The 20181-nt window shown below is 44.8% G+C and overlaps 1 protein-coding gene across 1 annotated transcript; it reads right to left on the bottom strand.

The window, feature by feature from the left end:
- Positions 1-1368: 1368 nt before the first annotated feature.
- hivep3a (HIVEP zinc finger 3a) lies at positions 1369-15503 on the bottom strand. Its single transcript, XM_023413178.2, has 6 exons — positions 11304-15503; positions 10627-10814; positions 8115-8284; positions 7954-8028; positions 5555-6162; positions 1369-2774 (listed from the first exon to the last, which is right to left on the bottom strand). The coding sequence occupies exons 1-6, from the start codon at positions 15162-15164 to the stop codon at positions 2232-2234; spliced, it is 5445 nt and encodes a 1814-aa protein (XP_023268946.1). The 5' UTR covers positions 15165-15503; the 3' UTR covers positions 1369-2231.
- Positions 15504-20181: the final 4678 nt, after the last annotated feature.

The following is a 20181-nucleotide window of genomic DNA, read 5'->3' on the forward strand; positions in this document are numbered from 1 at the left end:
TGTTGCAGTGGACATGCACTGAAAAGGGAGCTGTTATAATTTGCTGAATATGTATGTGTGATGTAACAGAGGTGTTGCATGTGTGAGCTCGTTAAAGGGTCGGCAGAGCAGCCGAGCAAAAACTTAATTACAGCAGCACGTCCCAGTCCGACATCAGCAGCATCACAGTCCCGATAATCCACAGGACACGCAATGAAAAGTTTTCATGAGGACTGTTTCTGCAAGTTCTTTAGCATTTTAACTATGAGCTTGTGCACATGAAAGATGCAGGTTCAAACATCCAGTAATATGCAACAACAACAACAACAACAACAACAACAACAACAACAACAACAGGAGCAAAGCCAGAACACCACAATGAAATTATTGATTCCATTTGGGAAATTCATTAATTTAAAAGTAATTATTTAGTTATGTAAAGGTTACAAACACTAAGAACAACACTAGAGTATAAAGAGCAGCAACAGAAATATGTGAAAATAATACTGGGAGTGTTGCATTTATTGAATGATTAAAATCTAAGGTCAGATATTTTTCAGTCTTATGTGCACTGGATTTTAAATACACAATAAACATTTCCACCTGACACTGTCTCCTTAAATATCAGTTTAATAAAATGAAGGCGACAGACACCCTAAAGTCAGTTTATTAAAAATACAAAAGGTTCACAGCCAGCCTGAAGTTACAGACGGTAAAGCTGCTGTATGGAAGTAGCACAACCCAAGTTTTAGTTTCTAAAACAGCTAATAAAGCTAATAATGTTACTTTCTTGTTATAAAATTAATCAGCGGACCAGGAGGATGTTTGATACGTACAGTTGTTTGATGTTATATCGCATCTTAATTCATTTTCAGCGCTTCTTATGCAAAGAAAGATCACACGCAGGACACGAACCCTGAACATCCATCAGCCATTTTGAGTTCATCTCCGGTTGACGGCAAGATAAAGTGGTGAAAATTTTCAAAATAAAACGTACACTTAAACTGATATTAGCTTTTTTAATGTCGGTGGCTAAAGTTGAAGCACATTTTTGTGGATGACACAGCAGCTCATCACTCAAGCTTCCTCCTGCTGCTTCTCTAAATCTACTGACTACAGATAATTACCTCACACAATTACCTGAATTATCACTTTGAATCTCGCAGAATATTTGCAAATAAGACCAAAACTCCCTCCATGACTAGAAACTGTAACAGGTGAGTAATTGGTGTAATTTGGTTGACCTGACCCTTTCACTATAAATCATATATATTTGCATTCCTGATAGTTTTCTCCATCCCAACGACTTTCATTCACGTCCTGACATGTTGGAAACTTACCAGTCATTGTAACCGACTCAAATAAAAAACCACACACACCGCACCACAGTTTTAATATAAATCTGTAAAAATGAGAAGTTTAATGGTAAACATGAAAATGACAGTGTGATTGTATCATTTATAAAAGCAACAACACAAAAATACATGTATCTGTTTATGAAAAAAACTGTACCGTAGCTACCATGTACGCGAAACAGGTTTTCCTCTGGATATCAAATCATTTGTCAGTGCACTCCGAACGTCTCGATCCCACAAACTTCTTTTCTTAATGATCTTAGAAAAGGAGGTGATCGTAACCCTGCTTCTTCAAAACACAAAGACGACAACAACAACAAGAACAACAACAAAAAAAAACAAAACAAAAAAAAACAAAAAACCCCAAAACAAACAAAAACTGACAAACAATAATAAGAATAATCACAGCCTTTAAGAATGACAATTCAAACCACAATCTTGACGTAAAATTGCACTTCAAAATACTGGTCGGGGTGAATAAATATTTGTAGTACCTTTCTATATCCATTTTGGTAATACAGTACAATAACACAGCAATAGTATATTAGAGCTGTCAAAGGGTTAATAGGGAAACTGATTAAAACTTTGTCTATTTTCATTCCAGCTGCTTTTGCATATAGTACAGAATTTGCATAATAGCACATAAATAAATTAACACCAATGACATCAAACAAGAAGGTAAAAAAAGATTTACAAAACATACTGCATATCTAACATAGTGTCTATATATATTTTATTCATATAATTACATAATAGCGTCATTCAAAAGCGGTGCTCAAGTGCTCTTGCCTTTTTTGTCCTCGGACTGTGAACCGGAGTGCGGTGCAGGATTTTCACACGCAGACTCCCGTCCTCAGTCTTTTGCACTGTCCCTTCAGACTCTCCCTCCTATCAGAGTTATGTCTGGGAGGAAGGAGTCTCGTTTTGGCCTTGGGCGCTCTCGTGGTAAACACACCTCCCTGTAACATGTGCGTCTGTGCTCACCTCCGGGTGCCTCGTCTCTGTCCTGGGGCTGGGCGCTCGCTGGACGCTGAAACATCCCTGACTCTTTCTGTTTAACAGAGCGTCCGGGCGGCTGCTCCCGGACATTTCCCCTAACGCCTCGGGGTGCGCCGGGCTGCCTCGGCTGCTGGGCGACGTCTCTTTGAGAGTATCTTGTCGCGGCAGTTGAGGAAACCTCCCCTTCAAAGAGCCCCCCGGCCTCCAGGATGTCCCTGTACCTGTGGGGTTAACTGTGGCTGCTGCGGGGCTGCTCACCAGCCTGTAAAGCGGGAGGGGGGACCTGGGCTGAATCATGTGAATCCCCCCGATGGGAATCAGGAGGCTTGGGGCCCTGCTCGGCTGCTGGGAGTGCAGAGGGAGGTGACTCAGGAGGTTGTGGGCTCCCCGAAGCCGCACGGGATGTGGGGTGATGTGGGTCAGACCGACCTCGTCCACAGACTGCAACGAAACAAGATGAAATGAAAGTTGAATGGAAATTAGGTCACGACACCGGCAGCTTACACAGGACGCAGTAGTGACACAATGCCAGTGAGGCGGATCTGAGTTAAAGTGTTGCGCATCAATAACAGCGACTCAACGATTACTCCGCCTCGGTGCTAAAAGCCGAGCTCCTGAGAGCTGCGATGAGTTACTGACCAGCTGTGGAAGATATTTTTATCTCTGGAGGTTAAAAAGCCTCAATGTTACACAACAGAAGCAGATAATGGGTATTACATAAAGAACTTTTATCATGTTGGAGTGTCAAAATTGATGAGAGATACTAAATTCCCTTAGACTGTGTAACCTTTGCTAAATAGTGGCCACTCTGGCCATTAGTAGTGACTACAGACTACTTCTGAATTTTAATGTCTCACCTCACTGCAGTGATGTACAGGTGTAACTCCAGGACCATGTGACATCACTGTTGTGTGTGGTTACTAAGGCTGCGTTAAAAAAAACCTTTTAATTTTTGCCTTTTACAGTCTTTTCCTGTTGATGTGTGAAGCTGTAACGAGATCTGGTCACTTGAGAGACAAAACCATGGCAGACGTGGCTCCACTGAACGCTCCGGTCTAAACGCAGATGTGTGGTTGTATTTCAGATTTCAAAACTAAGACGTGAAGAGCCGGACAAAAGTAAAGCTATGTGCAAGATGTGCAAGAAGAATCCTGTTGGTACACACTGCAGCATTAATCCACTGAGCATCTCATTCACATCGAAGCAAAACTGGTATTGCACCTGAAATATCTTTCCCTGAATCGATATTAAATCACATCAAATCGATTCGGGACCCTGTTGAATGGGAACTGAGTCGATTCGGGAGAAATGAGCGGTGACAGGTGCAACACCCAGCCCTGTGGTCCGAGGTGAAACAACCAGCGAGAGTTGTTGTTACGTTATATTTTAAAGACATCATTATAACGCTACCTGCCTGAGCGCGGGAGGAATGTGACCACAGACAGGAAACAACAAACACGTCTCCCGGTGAGGTTCTGCGGTTGCAAACAAAAGTCCGGATTTTCCCACACGTGCAGATTTATTGAAGTAATGAGCACATTCCCGGGAAGTCTCTGACGGCAGAATACAAAATTCATCAAGTTTCACATGCAGCCTTGAGTGCACTTCCTGTGGACTTCCAGAGAATCCACTTAAGACACAAACTCCACTAGACTTTCCTCCACAACAACCAACTTGAGAAGAAACGGCACCACCTGCAATATGAGCATCCTCTGTTGATGATTTAATGTATTAATGTCCAAACAAGTCTGACTGTGAATACCAGCTGTTACATTATTTTATGTATCTTGTCTCGTCTACGAACGACCGGTGTCAGCACTGTTAATAACCCCTCAAAAAACACATGGGACCTTTAAATCGCAGCCATGGAAACAGTTGAGGAAGTCCTATTTAATCGTGCCAGGTGCCTCTATAGACACGTACCTGCATCAAGCTACTTTAAGTGACGTACACTGAATGAATAAGTGTTAGTTTACAGATTGTCTTTGTCTCAGTTTCACATAAAAATCAATAGAAAACAGCGTTTCTCTGCGACATGTTAAATCACAGTGTAACTGTATCTGGTGAGCGTTAGCTAACGTTAGCCGCCGTTAGCTACCGGTCACACCGGACCGCGTTAAGCTGTAGCAGCGAAATATCAGAGGGAACTAAATTTAATTAACATGACGTGTTTTAGTGCTTATGAATGCAAGTTTAATTTTGATTATTTCCTCTTTTAAAAGTTATATAGTGTCACTTTAAAAGTAACAATTACAACATGTCTTTAATAGTTTAAATGAATTAATTAGTGCCTGACAATCTTGATAAATCAGGTGATATTATTTTACATAATGAGTGAGACATTTTGCGGCTTAAATTACAGTATTATCATAATTTATAAAATAATATTGAAACATAGTCAAATAATAAAATTAGTAAAAAAAAATAATATGTGCAGTAAGAAAATCTACGAGAGCGAGAGGACAAGAAGAAAGTCAAACTCCCGTGAACAGAAAGGTGTTGGTCAGATGTGAAAACCAGAAACCGTGAATTGGAATCTGCTCCTATGGGACCTATATTAGTGTGAAGAGGAAGTGGTGAGGTTACACCATAACATAACCACAAGTTTGGAGTAGACATGTTTTTTTTATTTTATTTTATTAGCCTGAACTGAGATATTCGCCCATGTTGTTTTCGTCGTCGACATGTGGTTCCAATCTTTGGTATTTAACGATCGGCCTCTCGTCTCGTTTTATCAGCGGCTGCCCAGGGAAAACATGTTGTGTCTATTTGGGAGCTCTCCTGCATTATTTTAAGGCCGGGAGCTGCAGGCTCGGTTTGAGTGATATAAAACAAGAAGAGTTGCCTTTCCTTCCTTTTCCAATAAATGTGCGACTTTTAAATAACCTCATATGTACCAGCCTATCTATATTTGCTCTAGATGTTGACTTACTGGGATTTAACTGAGCCACACAAGATTAGCTTTGTGAGCCAAAAGCTGATTTATTTAAAACTGTAGGCTAAACTAACAGAAATGGATCAAGTCACAGGTTAGTGAAGACGGCGGTTTGAACAAAAGCCACGTTTTGACCAGTGTTAATTATAAACAAACGACATAAACACGGCAGAATCCGGACTATAACACAAGCAAACAAACAAAAAAATGATTATCAATCCATCAACATGCTGTAAACAGATGTTATGTCAGCGTGTTTTTTGAAGCACGAGCTGAAGTGACTCACCAGTCTCGCTGCAGACGCTCGGTCCCGCGGGTGAAGACAGGTTTGACACTGAGCAGAGCTGTCTGCCAGGGAACCCGGAGGCCCAGAGGACTCCGATCCGTGGGGCTGGACTATTATGGGAGAAAGACCTCTAACGGGGGAGACTGGTCTCAGTGGGGAGGTGGAGACATGACAACTGGACGGGGAGAGGGAGGGAGGAGGAGCAGGGGGCCGCTGAGGCCCGGGCGATGGGCTACACGGGGGAGACGGCTCCCTCCGCGGAGTCAGGGACCGAGCAGTGGGAGAATGGGAGCCTCTGGAGGATACGGAGGCTGAAGCGTCGAGGCGCCTGCGGGCAAACAGGGCCCTCCTGGTCCTGGCCGAGGTCTTCTGGGTAGAATCCTTGGGGTCGAGTGCGAGTGGTCGGCTGGGTTCAGGCTCCATCGGCGAACTTCCCGAACAAGGTTTCTCACTGTCGGAGGAGAGGGAGCTTTCGGCCACCTTGGACCAGCTGTCTTCACATCTACCATCCTTGTCCTTTGCACCATCGTCCCCATCGTGTCCACCGCCTCCCAGATCAGAGGACTGGCATTGCTTGTCAGGGTGAACTGATTGGTCCTCACAGACTCCTAGGACAGAAAAAAATCCACTGTTCAACACATTTTCTCTTTTTCTTACTCCACCAACCAACTTCGTTCTTTACTTAAAGCTCCATATTTTCTTCTTCTCCTGTGTTTTATCTGAAGTGTTGATCTATAAATATACATCTCCTCTCTCAGGCTTCTCTGTGGAGTCCTAGTAACAACAGGTTGGTGAGCCAATCAGAAAAGAAGAGGCTCTGAGCCTCTCTTCTGATTGGCTGAGAGATTTTCTGAGAGATCCAATAAAAATAAAGCAGATTTCAGGTAAAAACACTCCAGAGAAACCAAATCCTGCAAGGTTTGGATGGTGGGTCCAGGTGGGCGGGGCTTGGGCTTGCTGTGACATCACAAAGTTACAGGAAGTCCTGACGGCTCAGTTTCTGAATACAGGCTGTGTGCATTTCTCTGTGGACTGAGGCTTTGATACTTTCACTGTATTAATATAGAACCTGGACCTGATCTATAATCAAACTACACATGTACATCTGCCTTTATACTATATGGGACCTTTAAAACTATTCAATATCAAGTGTAGTGGGCTATTTCCCTAATTTCTGCTTTTTTCTACCCTGTCGAGCTTAAAATTCTGAAGGAAACGCTTGAAATAAAAAATGTTTTAAATTAAAATCTTACATTTCCTCACTGCACCAATGTGCACAAATGTCCAGGGAATAAAATCAAACTGCACAGACATTATTGAGCTGCGCTGTGGCCAGTTCCTCCCAGCTGAGTACATTCTTTCCCTGGGTGTAACGTATGAGAGCCTCTCCCATGTTCTCACATATATATCTTCTATCTCATAACTTGTACGCCCAAGATCTTGATACGCCGCCAACTGATATTTACACTTTTCTTCAAACAGTGGTGAAGTTCAAACAGAGCGACACAAATCGTGTAAGTTGACAGAATCAGTTTTCAAACAAGAGAATTCATCAGAATTCTCAGGTTCAAAGCAGAGGGTTTAAATGTGACCCATAGGTCACCGATCATCTTCCAACCAATCAATTTAATAAAGCCAATAATTGAATGTACTCCCTCTACTGTGTTGAAGGCAATGAGAAACATTTTCTAACCGTCCAACAGAACAAAAATCTGCAGAAAAATTTATTCTAAATGTAGTGTTAATATTTTTCATCACAAAGAGGAAGGTGATACATCAGACATGCTCCGTTAGCCTCGAGTGGCTGTGCCAGTGTGCGTGTTTGATTGACAGCTACGCCTTCAAGGACACCGAGGCACAATGTTAACGTATGTTCTTCCAGCTCTGTCCTTCACATTGTTATACTGCGAACCTGCTCGACTATTTGATAAAACGTGGGCACGCGGTCGTCACAGTCAGCAAACGTAATCCTATGGCGGCTCTGAGAGCTCAACTCACTGCAATTTAAGTAAACACACACACACACAAATTCAGAAGACATCTTCATCAATTTGAGAAAACATGTGCTGGAAAATACTCACAACACAAAGCACAATACCGAAAATGCACTGCAAAGTAGCACAGACGACAACAGAAGCGTTTCCATGGAAACACCTCCGTTGCGTTGTTAGTATTTTGCAGCACGTGTGTTTATCAAATTGATCAAGATGTTTTCTGCATTTGTTTGTGTTTTGTCAATTTAAATGTGTTTTGTTAAGTCGCAGCGTGTTGACCTCTCAGGGCCACCGTACTAACACTTCTGGTGTAGACAGGAAGTGAAACGACAAATCTACGGCGGTGGAGGTCAGCTGGACTTAGACTGTTTTAAGCATTAAAAAGAGATAAACAACATCGTGTACCTTCATCTGTGTCGTCTGGGTAACAACAGGTTTCTTTTCCGCGGGGCTCAGACCTCAGGTGCTCGGCGAGGCTCCCTGTAAATACAAAAGAGAAAGTGAGAAAACTGACAGAACAGAAGCATCACGAACCTGTTTTAGTACGTTTCATTGTCGACCTTTACCTTTGGCTTTGAAAGCAACGTTACACTGACTGCAGTTACACGGAGACGACCCTGTGGAGCGGCCGGTGCACTTCTGCAGCACACTGGTGCTCTTGAGGTGGAATCCACAATCCTCACGTTGGCACTTCCCTCCACCTCCGCCATGCAGGACGCCATACTTCTCATTTGATCTGTGGGTGTGAAGAGAGCGAGAGGGCTCAGTTTGGTCCTCAGAGCGTTTCCCTGTCAGTGGTCTATTGATGCTGCTCCTCTCTGGATGATAGTGGCAATCAATATGAGTGTAACTGGAGCTGACAGGCAGGCAGCAGGCACTTTAGCACCTGTAAGCAGCTTTTTAGTGCCTGTATTTATCCAGTGTAAGTACGCTATCTGTTTGGCCTTTACTACACAGTGAGCTCACACTGTGGCAGCCGGGTCTGGGGTCCAAACCTGCATGTACACTGAGGGTCTCTCAGCGAGGCACCCACTTCAGCTTCAACAGAGCTGCTTTCATAAGCCAAAACCAGACCCCCCCCCCACCTCCTCCCACTGCCTTATAACCCCCATCACAGCTTCTCGCGCCACCACTGAGTCCAAACAAGGGGGAGCCTACGATGTGGCCCAAGGTCCGGGGGGGGTTTGCTGCAGCCAGCCAATAAAAACAGCTCCAAGAGGGAGGGAAACCCTGGCCCAGACCAGCTGCTGCCCCAAATAAGCATGAAAAAACACAGAAAATGAAAACACATTCCTACGACAAACAATCGTTCTGATTATAATCTGCTGTTTTTTCTTCTATTTTCACTACGGGCTTCACGGCTGGATAAACTCTGCAGGTATCATAAACGGTGGCTTTTTACGGTCGCAGAAAAACGTTCAGTTTAGAGAAACAGAAGTTTCAGTTTAGAGAGGGAGAAACACTTCTGCCTGGACACAAACACTCCTACACTGTAAAAGCAGCTATATTCACAGGCTTTTTCTTGCAGGACCCATTGACTGAACGAACATACCCTCGTCTTCCCCCATGCCTGTGATAAAAAAAATGTCAGTGTTCGACGGCCGCGTTTTGTCTTTTCGCGGTTCAGACAGAGCGAACAGACGGAGAAGGAGAAAGCGAGCAGGCGTGAGGATGACTCACTCTTTTAGGGAAGGTTGTGATGAGCGTCAACATGAGTCACAACAGGGATTTGTTCACAGACACACTCCCAAACCAGAAAAGAGACACACAGATGGCACCTCTCTGCACCCCCAACCTCCCCCTCTCCTGCACCGCTTTGCTGCAGTGTTTATTTCTGATGGTTATCAAAAGTCCTGAGTGTGTCTGCTTTAACCTCACTCCAAATTAATTTGACAAGACGTGTGTGTGTGTGTGTGTGTGTGTGTGTGTGTGTTTGTGTGTGTGCGCGCTTCAGCTAAGACACATAAAAAACAGAGCTGTCCAAGCAAATTCAAACCTTGCATGTTTTCACACAGCATTTTAGAGTGTCAGTAAAATGTGAGTCACATTATTGTGAACTTCGTAATGGCTTCAGCGACTCATTTCCGACATTAAACTTTGCGTGCGGAGCGCTGAGAGACAGAAGGAAGTGCAGTGTTGACTTTTGGACAAGCGGTTCTTGAGAAACATAAAAAGAGAAACAAAGAAAGACAATAGGTTTGGGCCGTGGCGACGCATCCATCACGGCAATGGCACGTTGAAAAGATGAGCTCAGTCAAAGCGTGCAAGCTGCAGCTACAGAACCTGCACCGGATCTATATGCTGATTCTCCAGTTCAGGTAAATGGTTCCTGTGACACACAGTGATTAAATTAGTCTACACTCACATGGCTGAGAGGTGTTTACTAATATTTTCTCGACCTCAAATCACATAAAAAGGATGGACAAAATATTAGGAACACCTCTCAGTATGACCCAGTACAGTTCCACAGCTCCAAAAAGACCATCAAAATAAAGTGAGTGATCTAATCTGAGTCACAGAAATCAATTAAATGTGAGCATTTTCTGCTCATCCTTGTCTTGGATTTTGAACTGTTGGTCTGACAAAACAAGACATTTGATGAAATTTTGAGGGAAAGTTTTCACCGCTTCCTGCTGTTTTATAGACTGAACGACATCATCGGTTAATCCAATCAGGAGACTGACCCCAGTGTTTTCCGCCCGACCCTATTCCACATGGCAGGCTGCCTTTTATGACTAATGCTACATGTACAGGTGCATATGTAGATGTTCTACTCATTCCACCGGTGTCAGTGTGAGAGAATGAGACATGCTGTCGCTCCATCTGAATGGCTGTGACGGGGTTGTATAAATGAATCTCTGCAGGAGCGGAGGAAGCTGGGTAGTTTCCTGGCTTCAGCCCCTCGACAGACGGGCTCTGCTGGTGCAGACAGCCGACCCCTGGCCTCTCCCAACATGTCGGACAGACAAACAGTTTCCAAAACACGCCACACTAGGTGACGCAATCCCCTCAGCGCTGTAAGTAACGAGGTTCATCAATATAAATATTAGACGATACGTCACATGTAAACCGACTCACCCCGACTCAGAGATCCAAACTTCAGGAGGTTGTTCATTTCTGGAGCATGGCTGGACTTCCTCCTCCTCCTCCGCCTCCTTTTTCTCTTCCTCCTTCCCCTCTTCTCTGTTTGATCCGTTGTCCTCTGACGACGTCTGTCCCTTCCTCGCTCCCTCGTGATCTCTGCAGTACGACTGGCTGTTGTAGACCTACACTCGAAAGAGACATGGGCAAATTCACCAATCCTGCTCCAGCATGCCCGAGAGGAGACAAAAATTGGGAATTCTCATTGAACATTGTGTTTTATACCATTTGTTGAAGCACATATTTTATTTTCCCTTTGCGTGTCATGATTGACTGTTTTTATAATCACCTTGTCAACAAATTTAGTTCTGTCAAAGTAAATATTTGTCTTTTTTGGAGATTGCAGAGACACAATCTTACCATACCAATCCACCATTTCTCCAAGTCTTTATATTTAGTTCATCAGAGCAAAAAGCTAACAGGCTATGCTAACCTACCAAGACTGTATACAATGCCTGGGACACCTCCGACTCTATTCAAGTTGAATTTTGGGGCTACAGGTTCACTTAACAGTGTTGGTAGTCATGTCTTCACTGTTTCTCTATATGTTTTTAATAATACATTACAATATAGATCAAAAGAAAATCGTAATCACTAGTTAGTGCTGTAATTACCTCAGTGGAGCATGGTCTTTTGTTGTCCTCTTGCTCCATTGACTCAGTTGTCCTGACTGACATGGGGGATAGAGTGTAGATGGAGGGACTGAGCCTCTGCTTACAGTGCAGCAGAGAGAGAGCCGTCTTGCTGGAGAGGCCAGGTGGGTTGGGGTCATAGCTGCTAGTGGACCACGATGAATACACCGAGGGTTTCTGTTCATCCAGAGCTGAAGGGTTTGGTTTAATGTAGTTCAAATAGCACCAGCTGTTACAGGTGCTGGACAGCAGACTGGGGAATGAAGGTCCAACATGTGTGACGGGAGAACAAACACCCGGTAGACACGACTGATTCTCCCGTTTCAGTTCCTGATTGCATGGGTCCACTGACACCTTGTCAACACATCCCACCTCCCTCTCTTCTTCTTCTTTGACTCGTTTCTGCTGCTGTTGTGACTCAGGGGGGATCTCTATACTGTTTGAAGGGGAAAGCATGCGCTTGTTGCCCCCTGAGCCCGATAACCTCATGCCATCATCAGACCACAACTCAAAGTCTGGACTCCTGTGGTTTCTGTATTCAGATGTCAGAACACCTACGTTGTGTGAAACAGCATCGACTGCCTCCTGGGGTCTAGGGGAGGTGGCCTGAGACATCATGGTGTATATGGCACATGCTGGGGTGAGGGTGTCCGTTTGGAGACGCACCGCCACTGAAGGAGATGTGACCGGCCGCAGTAACTCCAGACTGGACGTGATGTGAGGGACGGACTGTTGGATGTGGGAGTGACTTACTCGAATGTCTGAATAATCATCATGTTGTAGGGGAATCTCCAGCTTCAACCCTGTGGACATGGGGAGGTAGCGAGCCCTGGCTGCCCCTGATGGTCCATGTGAAGGATAGGGCTGTGGTGCTTGAGGAGGGGGCTGTCCTGTATGGATGCGCAAGGCCTCGTCTTTTACAGGATCTACGGATGGACCATGAGTACGAGAGAGTTCTGTGCTGCCAGTTAACTGAATATTTTGACTAAGTTTCCACTGAGAGAAGATCTCTTTGCATTGCGATCTAACTGGATTACGCAAGACTGTGTCACCTGATAAAGGAGAAGATGGGGACCTAGTGCAGCACACAGAGGTTGGGGTTACTTGAGAGGATGTGCTAGTTGCGACGTGTTCAGGACTGCGACTTGATATGGCACACTGGTCTTCCTCCTCCTCATCTGGATCTCTGATAGCAGTGTGTCTCATAAGGAGACATTTTCTTCTTTCCCTCCAGCCGACCGCAGAGCGCTCCGGTGACAGACAACTGTAGTCAAAAGACTTACTGCGGGTCTCGGCCATTAGGACACTTAGTTGCGGGTCATGAGGCGCCTGCTCAGATGCTGACCGCCTCATCTCTCTGTGCTGATGCACCCCAGGCACTGTTAGCATGTGGGGAGCTCTCGATCTCCTCAGTGGTGATGATGTTGCTATCTCCATGTCCGGCCTGTTCGACTCCTCAAAGGATGTGGAACGACTGGATGCATAGGAGGCACTACTGTCCTGACTAGGGCTACGGGGCAGAGATATTGAGTCGAAACTGGATTCCCCTGAGGACTGGGCAGCCTCAGCTAGACGTAAGCGCTTCTTCTTTGGAGGCAGTTTTTCAATAGGGAGCTGAGCCAGAGAGGGGCTTCTCTGAGGCCACTGGAATTCATCAGGTTTCTCTGAATGTTTTGCTGTGGAGGTTGGATCTACTGAGATCTCCGTGCTCATGTTGGAGTCCTCCGTCACCAGTATTTCTGGAACTTGCACATTGTGTTGACGGACCAGCTTCCGGGTTGCTAGTTTCGTCGGCTGCTGTTGAGGCTGTTTCTGAGGCACTAGTTGATGTTCGTCATGAGGTGGAGAGTTCTTTGTCGCCTCGGAGCCTTGACTCTCGTTGCACAAAGATTCCTGTTTTTCAAATGAACTAGTATGTTGAATAACTGAACAGGTTTGCAGTGTAGGTCTTCTGGTGCCCTCATAAGGTACGCTGCTTTCATCTTTACACTGTCCTGACAAGAGGGCAGGAGAGGGTAACGAAGGAGAAGAGGGGTCATTAAATTCAAAACTCTCCTCTTTCCTCCTCTTGCGCACCGCTGAAGCTCCCGTTTTGACTGCATGGTTAATTAACTGTGAGAACTCCATTTGACTAATCACCACCTCGTTTCTGGGATGATGCGCTATGCACAGGCTTTGCTTGTGTTTCTTATAACCTTCCCAATCCTTGCATCCAGTGCCACAGGCCTCACACTCGTATGGCTGGGGTTGACTCTGCTTGTGGTCAGGCACAGTGGTTACGCTGTCGGGGTAAAATGGATGGGAACCATCCTGTTCCTCTTTTGTAAGTTCGGCACCGAGCGGGATTTCAATAGCTGGCTGCCGTCTTAGCATCCCATAACGACGGGATGCCGCTATTTCCGAAGGTGGCCGTTCATCGAAGGACTGACTTAGGCGGAATTTGCTGGGGCCACCACCGGAGGTATCAAATGAACTAGCTGCAGATGGCATTGAGTGACTTCTCACCAGAGGGGCGGTGCATGTTTGGCCAGCTGGCTGCTCCACATTTAGGGACTGATGATGAAATTTTTCACATGGAACTCCCATGGTGATGGAGCCACTGTTTTTATAGCTCAGATCTCCAGTTTTAGGGCTATGAATTAGCGGTTCCTTTGTAGAGGAACCCTTTTGAGACTCTGAACTATTCTTTCTAGAGAGCGAGAACCTCCTTGGTTTTACACTGTCGATTTTACTTGTGTCTACCACTGCCTCATTGATGGTGATGAGTTTGGTAATATGGTCAATGACCTGCTTCTTGGGCACTGTGAATGGGATGCTTTTGTCCTTCTGACCAGAGGGCTGCTGGTTTTGATGACGGGACATCCTCTGTAGGTGTCCGAGACGTCCATATTTGCCGAGGATGATCTCTGCATAGCTTTTGGCACTTGTGTTCGGGGGACTGTCCTGTGATTGCTCAGTACTTTCAGAGCGAGAGAAATAGCCGGATTCTGTACTGCCTTTGCTGCCTAATATTAGAGATGAGGACTTTTCATCTGATGAATCTTGGGGAGCATGTTTCCCTCTACTTAGACGCAAGGCCAATCTCTTTTTCACCGCGTAGGAGTCATCGTTTCCTGCAGTGTTACCTTTGGCCTTGTCTGTTTCATGACTCTTGATTGAGGCTACACTGCTTTGTCTTTCTGTGTGGGAAGAGGCCGATGACAGCTGTCGGGTTTCGTCTTCCGACTCAGTGACTTGCTCCTCTAGAGATCTTGGCTCCCCAAGCGCCAGACCCGCTTTCACCCTGTGGGTATGCGATTTGCGGTGTTTGTACAGGTTACTCTTGGTCTTAAAAGAGAAGCCACATGGGGCGCAGGGGTAGGGTCTTTCACCTGTGTGGGAGCGAATATGTTTCTGTAGGACGCTAGGTTTTGCACATGCACGGCCACAGTAAGTGCAAACATATTTTCCTGGTCTCTGAGGCTTACGCTCTCGTTTCTGTTTTGGGGTGCCCTCTTGGGTTTCTGGTTTGGATTGGGTCGGGCTACCTGCCGAGGACGGCGGGACTCCTGGTGACAAACTAGAAACCGTGGTTGCTTTCGATGGTTCATTTTTGTCTTCCAGCACCGTATCTGAGTCAATGCTCTGCCGCTGATGCCTGAGACGCTTTCGTTCAGGATGCTGTCTTCTGGACTGTTTGGGTTGCTGTAGCGCGCCATGGGGCTTTGGGGAGCCGGTTTGCTGTTGCTGACGGGGCTGGGAGGGAGACTTAGGCTGCAGGTCCCGTTGAGGAGACTCCAGTTGACAGTGTTCTTGATCTCCGGACTGCTCCCCAGTCGTCAGGCGACTATGCAAGGTCTCCATAAAATGGAAAGACAGCCTCAGGTAGACACGTGGGGTGCGTCTGCCTGTGCCAGGCTATCGAGTTTGAGCCAAATCATTAACTGGTTAATCAGTTTAATGTGGGTGAATTCTATCAAATTATATCCACTTTAGTTGACGGTGAGGCCTCATAATGTCCACTTGAGTTACTACAACTTTATTGCTTGACGTCAGAATTATACCATCAAACGTAGAACAGCGGCAACAAACAACGCAGCTCTGATATGTCCTGTGCCGTGGAGGAAGTCCCCTGCCGTGCCAACCTAAAGTATCCCATCATGAAGCGGTCAGTGAAATATATGATTCTTCTCTCTTCATCAAGATCTGTGAAGACAAACAACTCGTTATATAGAACAGTGCGTACAATTCAGTTTTGAAACACAGATAACCCTCTGACCCCCCTCTTGCTAAATATAGATATTTATGTTTCATGTGTTACACAATCCACTGTATGTGTCATAACATTCAGCTTTCGCTCCCCCCCCCCCGGCCACTGCCGAATACGTTTAAATTAGATAGGTTTATGTAATGTCTTTTATATAAAAAGACATACGCATGCAGCAAGTAGAAATGATGATTCTTTTTAACTTCTCTCCCCAAGAGAGGAAACATGTCCAACGACTGTGACAGGAACATTTCAGTAACGGCATCATTTGAAATTGTCACGGTCTTCAGTGACTCCTAATCAACCGCGTGTTACTTATTTCAAAGCGACAGACCACAATGTCTTTCTGTTGGACAGAACCACATTACATATCACACCCACTCCCATAAAATGACTCACGTCTTCCTTTCTGCAAAATAGACCAAAAAAAAACAAAAAATGTCCAATGAAGAGTTTGTCATTTTCAGATGGAAATACAAGATCCTCCTGGTTGAGGAGGGAGTTACATCACTCCCAGCAGTAAATGAAAATTACTTCAGTGATACCTCCTTAGTCATATTAAAATGAGTTGTCATAAAAACACCTTTTTCTTCTTACATCCTAATGAAATTTCTTCACTTCAAGTTTTCTTTGCATAATTTAATTAATTACTCCTAATTGAGGGACTGTGGCAACACAGTGTAACATGCTCTAATTAATGCTGCATATTTGACGTGTTGTGTCATCCAATGTCACACCGTGCTTCCTTCAAAAAAGATGATCATCAGACAGCGCTGCAGTGCAATACCACACAGCATTAGAGCACATGTGAGTGGCTCTACCTGCGTCTTCATTTTATAGCATGTGGATCATTTTTTTACTGATTAACTGTGATTTTAGATGCTTAAGAAGGACAAGCCAAAAGTAGGCGAGAGATGGCTGTTAGCTGTGAGCGCATAGACAAGGTGACTCTGTAGAGATACTGAAGAAAACTCCCAGTGTTTTTTGTTTTTTTTTGTGCCAGCATACTGAAACAGTAAACAAGGCATCCCACGCACTGACCAGCTGGTTTCTACACCCACGTTCTGGTGGAAGACGGCAAAGATGCTGGATTATATCCAAATTACTGATAACAGGTTGATAACCATCTTTGCTTTAACTTGTGCGAACATTATATATGCCAGTGCTGGATGAATGTTAAACCTATTTAAAAAAAAGCAGGCATAACATAGAAGATACGATTTCCTTAGTTTGCAGAAGACCATTCAGATGTCACAGCCCTGAATCTCTTGCAGGGAGACTAGTAATGCTAAATGTAGGTCATACAGGTAGTGTAACTGCACTAAGAGCTTTTACAGGAGAGACTGGCTGAAAATAAGAGCTCAGACTGTGAGACGCACTGTGCACGAGGGTGACAATGACTGGAGTGAAATTTCAGATGGAGCACTTGAAGTACGGAAGTGGTGTCTAAAACCAAGCGACAATTTTAAACTCATGCGATGCATCTGCTCATTTACATGTATCACACTTGCTCCAGAGCGAACTACAGACTGTTGATTTGCACCTCTCATGGTGCAAATGAAGCTAGCGGGCAGGTTTTTTCCCCCTTCAACCCTTCTCTCTACATGGATCCTGCCCCCCCCCCCCTTCTGTCCTTGGCTCTCAGCCTCTGTGATTCTCACTGGGTGAACCGTTGCAAAGGTTTGCTAGAAAACACACATCGAGGTGTAATGTTCTCAGTGTTAAAGTCAGACTGCTGCTGCTAAGGCAAATTACTACATATTCAGTAAGAACTGAATATCAACGTCTTACTATAGAAACAATTTATCAAAAATCACTACATGTCCGCTTAAAAGTCCCATACAGTCTAAAGGTAGATGTGTAGTTTGATTATAGATCAGCTCTAGGCTTCTATATTAATACTGTGAAAGTATCAAAGCCTCAGTCCAGAGAAATGCACACAGCCTGTATTCAGAAACTGAGCCTTAAAACCAGCCGTCAGGACTTCCTGTAACTTTGTGATGTCACAACGAAGCAGTCACCAAGCCCCACCCACCTGGACCCACCATCCAAACCTTGCAGGATTAGTGTTTTTACCTGAAATCTGCTACATTTTTAGTTTGATCGCTCAGAAAACAGTCAGCCAATCAGAAGGGAGGCTCAGAGCCACAATGTAAAACTACACTGAGATGTTTTTTGGTTCTTAAAACCACATGTATATCTTCTTATGGATCAACACTTCAAATAAAAACACAGGAGAAGAGAAAAATATGGGACCTTTAAAGGGGAAACTCAAATTCTACACATCAAAGTGTGTTTAAAGGCGTTGAGGAGTTCCACTGCATATGTGAAAAAGTTGTATAAAGCTTTTTGTGGGTAGCATTTTGATGCTTCATTAGCTGCTACTAGCATAACACACCTGAATTGTAGATTTTTCTTTTCCATCTCAGTGGTCACAATAGTGCGTAATGCTAAACAGGCAGAGCTCTCTCCTTCAGTCGGTTCCTTTTCACATATAAAAAATGTCTGTGTTCCATTTAAGTCTTCCAGTAAGCTGTGCCAGTGAGTCAGAGTGCACAACAGCACGCTCATGGCAGTGGGGCACTTTAATGGAATGCAGCCATCATTAGCTTAAACGAATTATAACTTCAGCGTTACCTGCTAATGTCGGTTATGAACATTACGCTACAGCCGGCCTATAAAGAGTTGGCTGGGTCTCATCAGGCATCAGGCAGCGATAGGAACAATGTGTGCAATGTAAATATATACTGTATTTAGTGTAAACAATATAGATCTGCAAATATATGTAGGTCAGGCATACGGTTACAGTTACAATCCATAGTGTGGCTCAAGTGAAGTTAATTACAACTCCTTTATAAATGTATGAAAAGCTGCATCCATTCACACACCACACAGAAAGAGAATATTGTATAAATGGCTTTTTAAAAATCTTGTCAATTTCCTCTTCTCACACTAATGGGCACCCAGCGGTGGTTCCTATGGTAACGGCCCTAAACCATGTGGTAGCAGATGGAAGGAGAGCTGGAGGGCTAAATTTATCTTCCAGCATCCTCACCGACTACAGAGAGAGAGAGGGAGAGAGAGAGAGAGGGAGAGAGAGAGAGCGAGGCAGGCGAAGGTGCCTCCCCTCCTAGAAGCTATGGCTTTTTGCAGAGGGAATGGTACACATCTCAAAAGAAAATCAATACTTTGGGATTCTTGAATTTGTACTACACAAATACTCCTCCGTTCTTTTGGGGGGGGGGGCAGAAAGGAAAATGCATACATGGGGATGATAAAGAACACTGGACCAGTCTCCATGAAAAAACCATGCTATGTTATTCTCGACACAAACACAATTTGTTTGCAGTATTCCAGAACAACAGATTTTATGTGTAAAATTAAGCACATCGCCTCGAATATAAATGATTTCTAAAACAATGAAACAAAGGAATTCAAAGCATCTGAATGTCGAGGTGAAAAGTGGGAATTTTTATGATAAAAAACGCAATGAAAAAGAACATTAATCTGGACTTATTCCCCCATCATCTTGCAGACTCATCTAACCTAACCAACGCTGTGAATGTGCTCATCTGTTGTTGTGTTTCCACCGCTATGTCAGCTGAGCATTAGCAATGCTGTCAAGTCAGAGAGCGCAGCTTCATCAGCAGCCTGATAGCGGCGCTCTCTGGGGGACAGAGGAGGAGAGCCCTCTGGGAGTCAGTGCATGCACAGCCATCCCTATGTGTGTGTGTGTGTGTGTGTGCACAAGTGTGTGTGTGTGTGTGTGTGTGTGTGTGTGTGTCTGTGTGCGCCTTGGGAGCAACTCCCCAGTCCACAGGAGGACATGCCAAGCACAGGAGGTTTGGATGTACAATACAGGGAGCTCATTCACTCCTAGTCTGAGCTGTGTGGTTTAAAACATACACAGCCCACGAACCACTCACTATGTGCACTCTCCCTCTCCTTCATTCACACACATTCACACAAAGACACACACACACACACAGACACACACACCAACGCGCACACACACACATAAACACCCTAACTGCAGGAGCTGCACTGTCTGCATATGTTTAAAACAGCAAAAATATTCAGCTCATTTCAAATGTCTCAGTGTATGATTCCACAAATGAGTCTTGTTTCTTTTCTTTTTTTTTCCACCATCCACTGATTCATTGATGTAGCAGCCTTTTGCAATAACAAAGACATGAATGAAGCGAGAGACACCCCCCCCACCCCCCACCCCTCCCTCACATCACGTCACTAACATCACCTCACACACATAACAAAATCACCACAGATGACAAAAAAGATATCGTTGCCTTTGTTTTTTCTTTTACCTGGTAGCAGGTGGTGTTGTCCTCCTGTTGTGTGAATGACTGGAAGAAGGGAGAGCGGGGACTGGCAGAGAGAGGTGAAGGGAAGGAGAGAGAGAGAGAGAGAGAGAGAAAGGATGAATGAGAGTGACAGTGAAGAGAGAGGGGTAATCGAGTCTCCGCTCTACGTGCACTGGGCTGCAAACAGGTAGCTGAGTATATTATGCGTATGAATGAGGAGGAGGGGACACTCTCTCTCCCTGTCTATCTCCACCTCTTTCACACACACACCCCCACCCCCCCACCACCACCC

This window comes from Seriola lalandi, unplaced genomic scaffold (genome assembly GCF_002814215.2).
Source record: "Seriola lalandi dorsalis isolate HSWRI2012SDOR001 ecotype SW California unplaced genomic scaffold, Sedor1 jcf7180002054505, whole genome shotgun sequence".
NCBI lineage: Eukaryota > Metazoa > Chordata > Actinopteri > Carangiformes > Carangidae > Seriola > Seriola lalandi.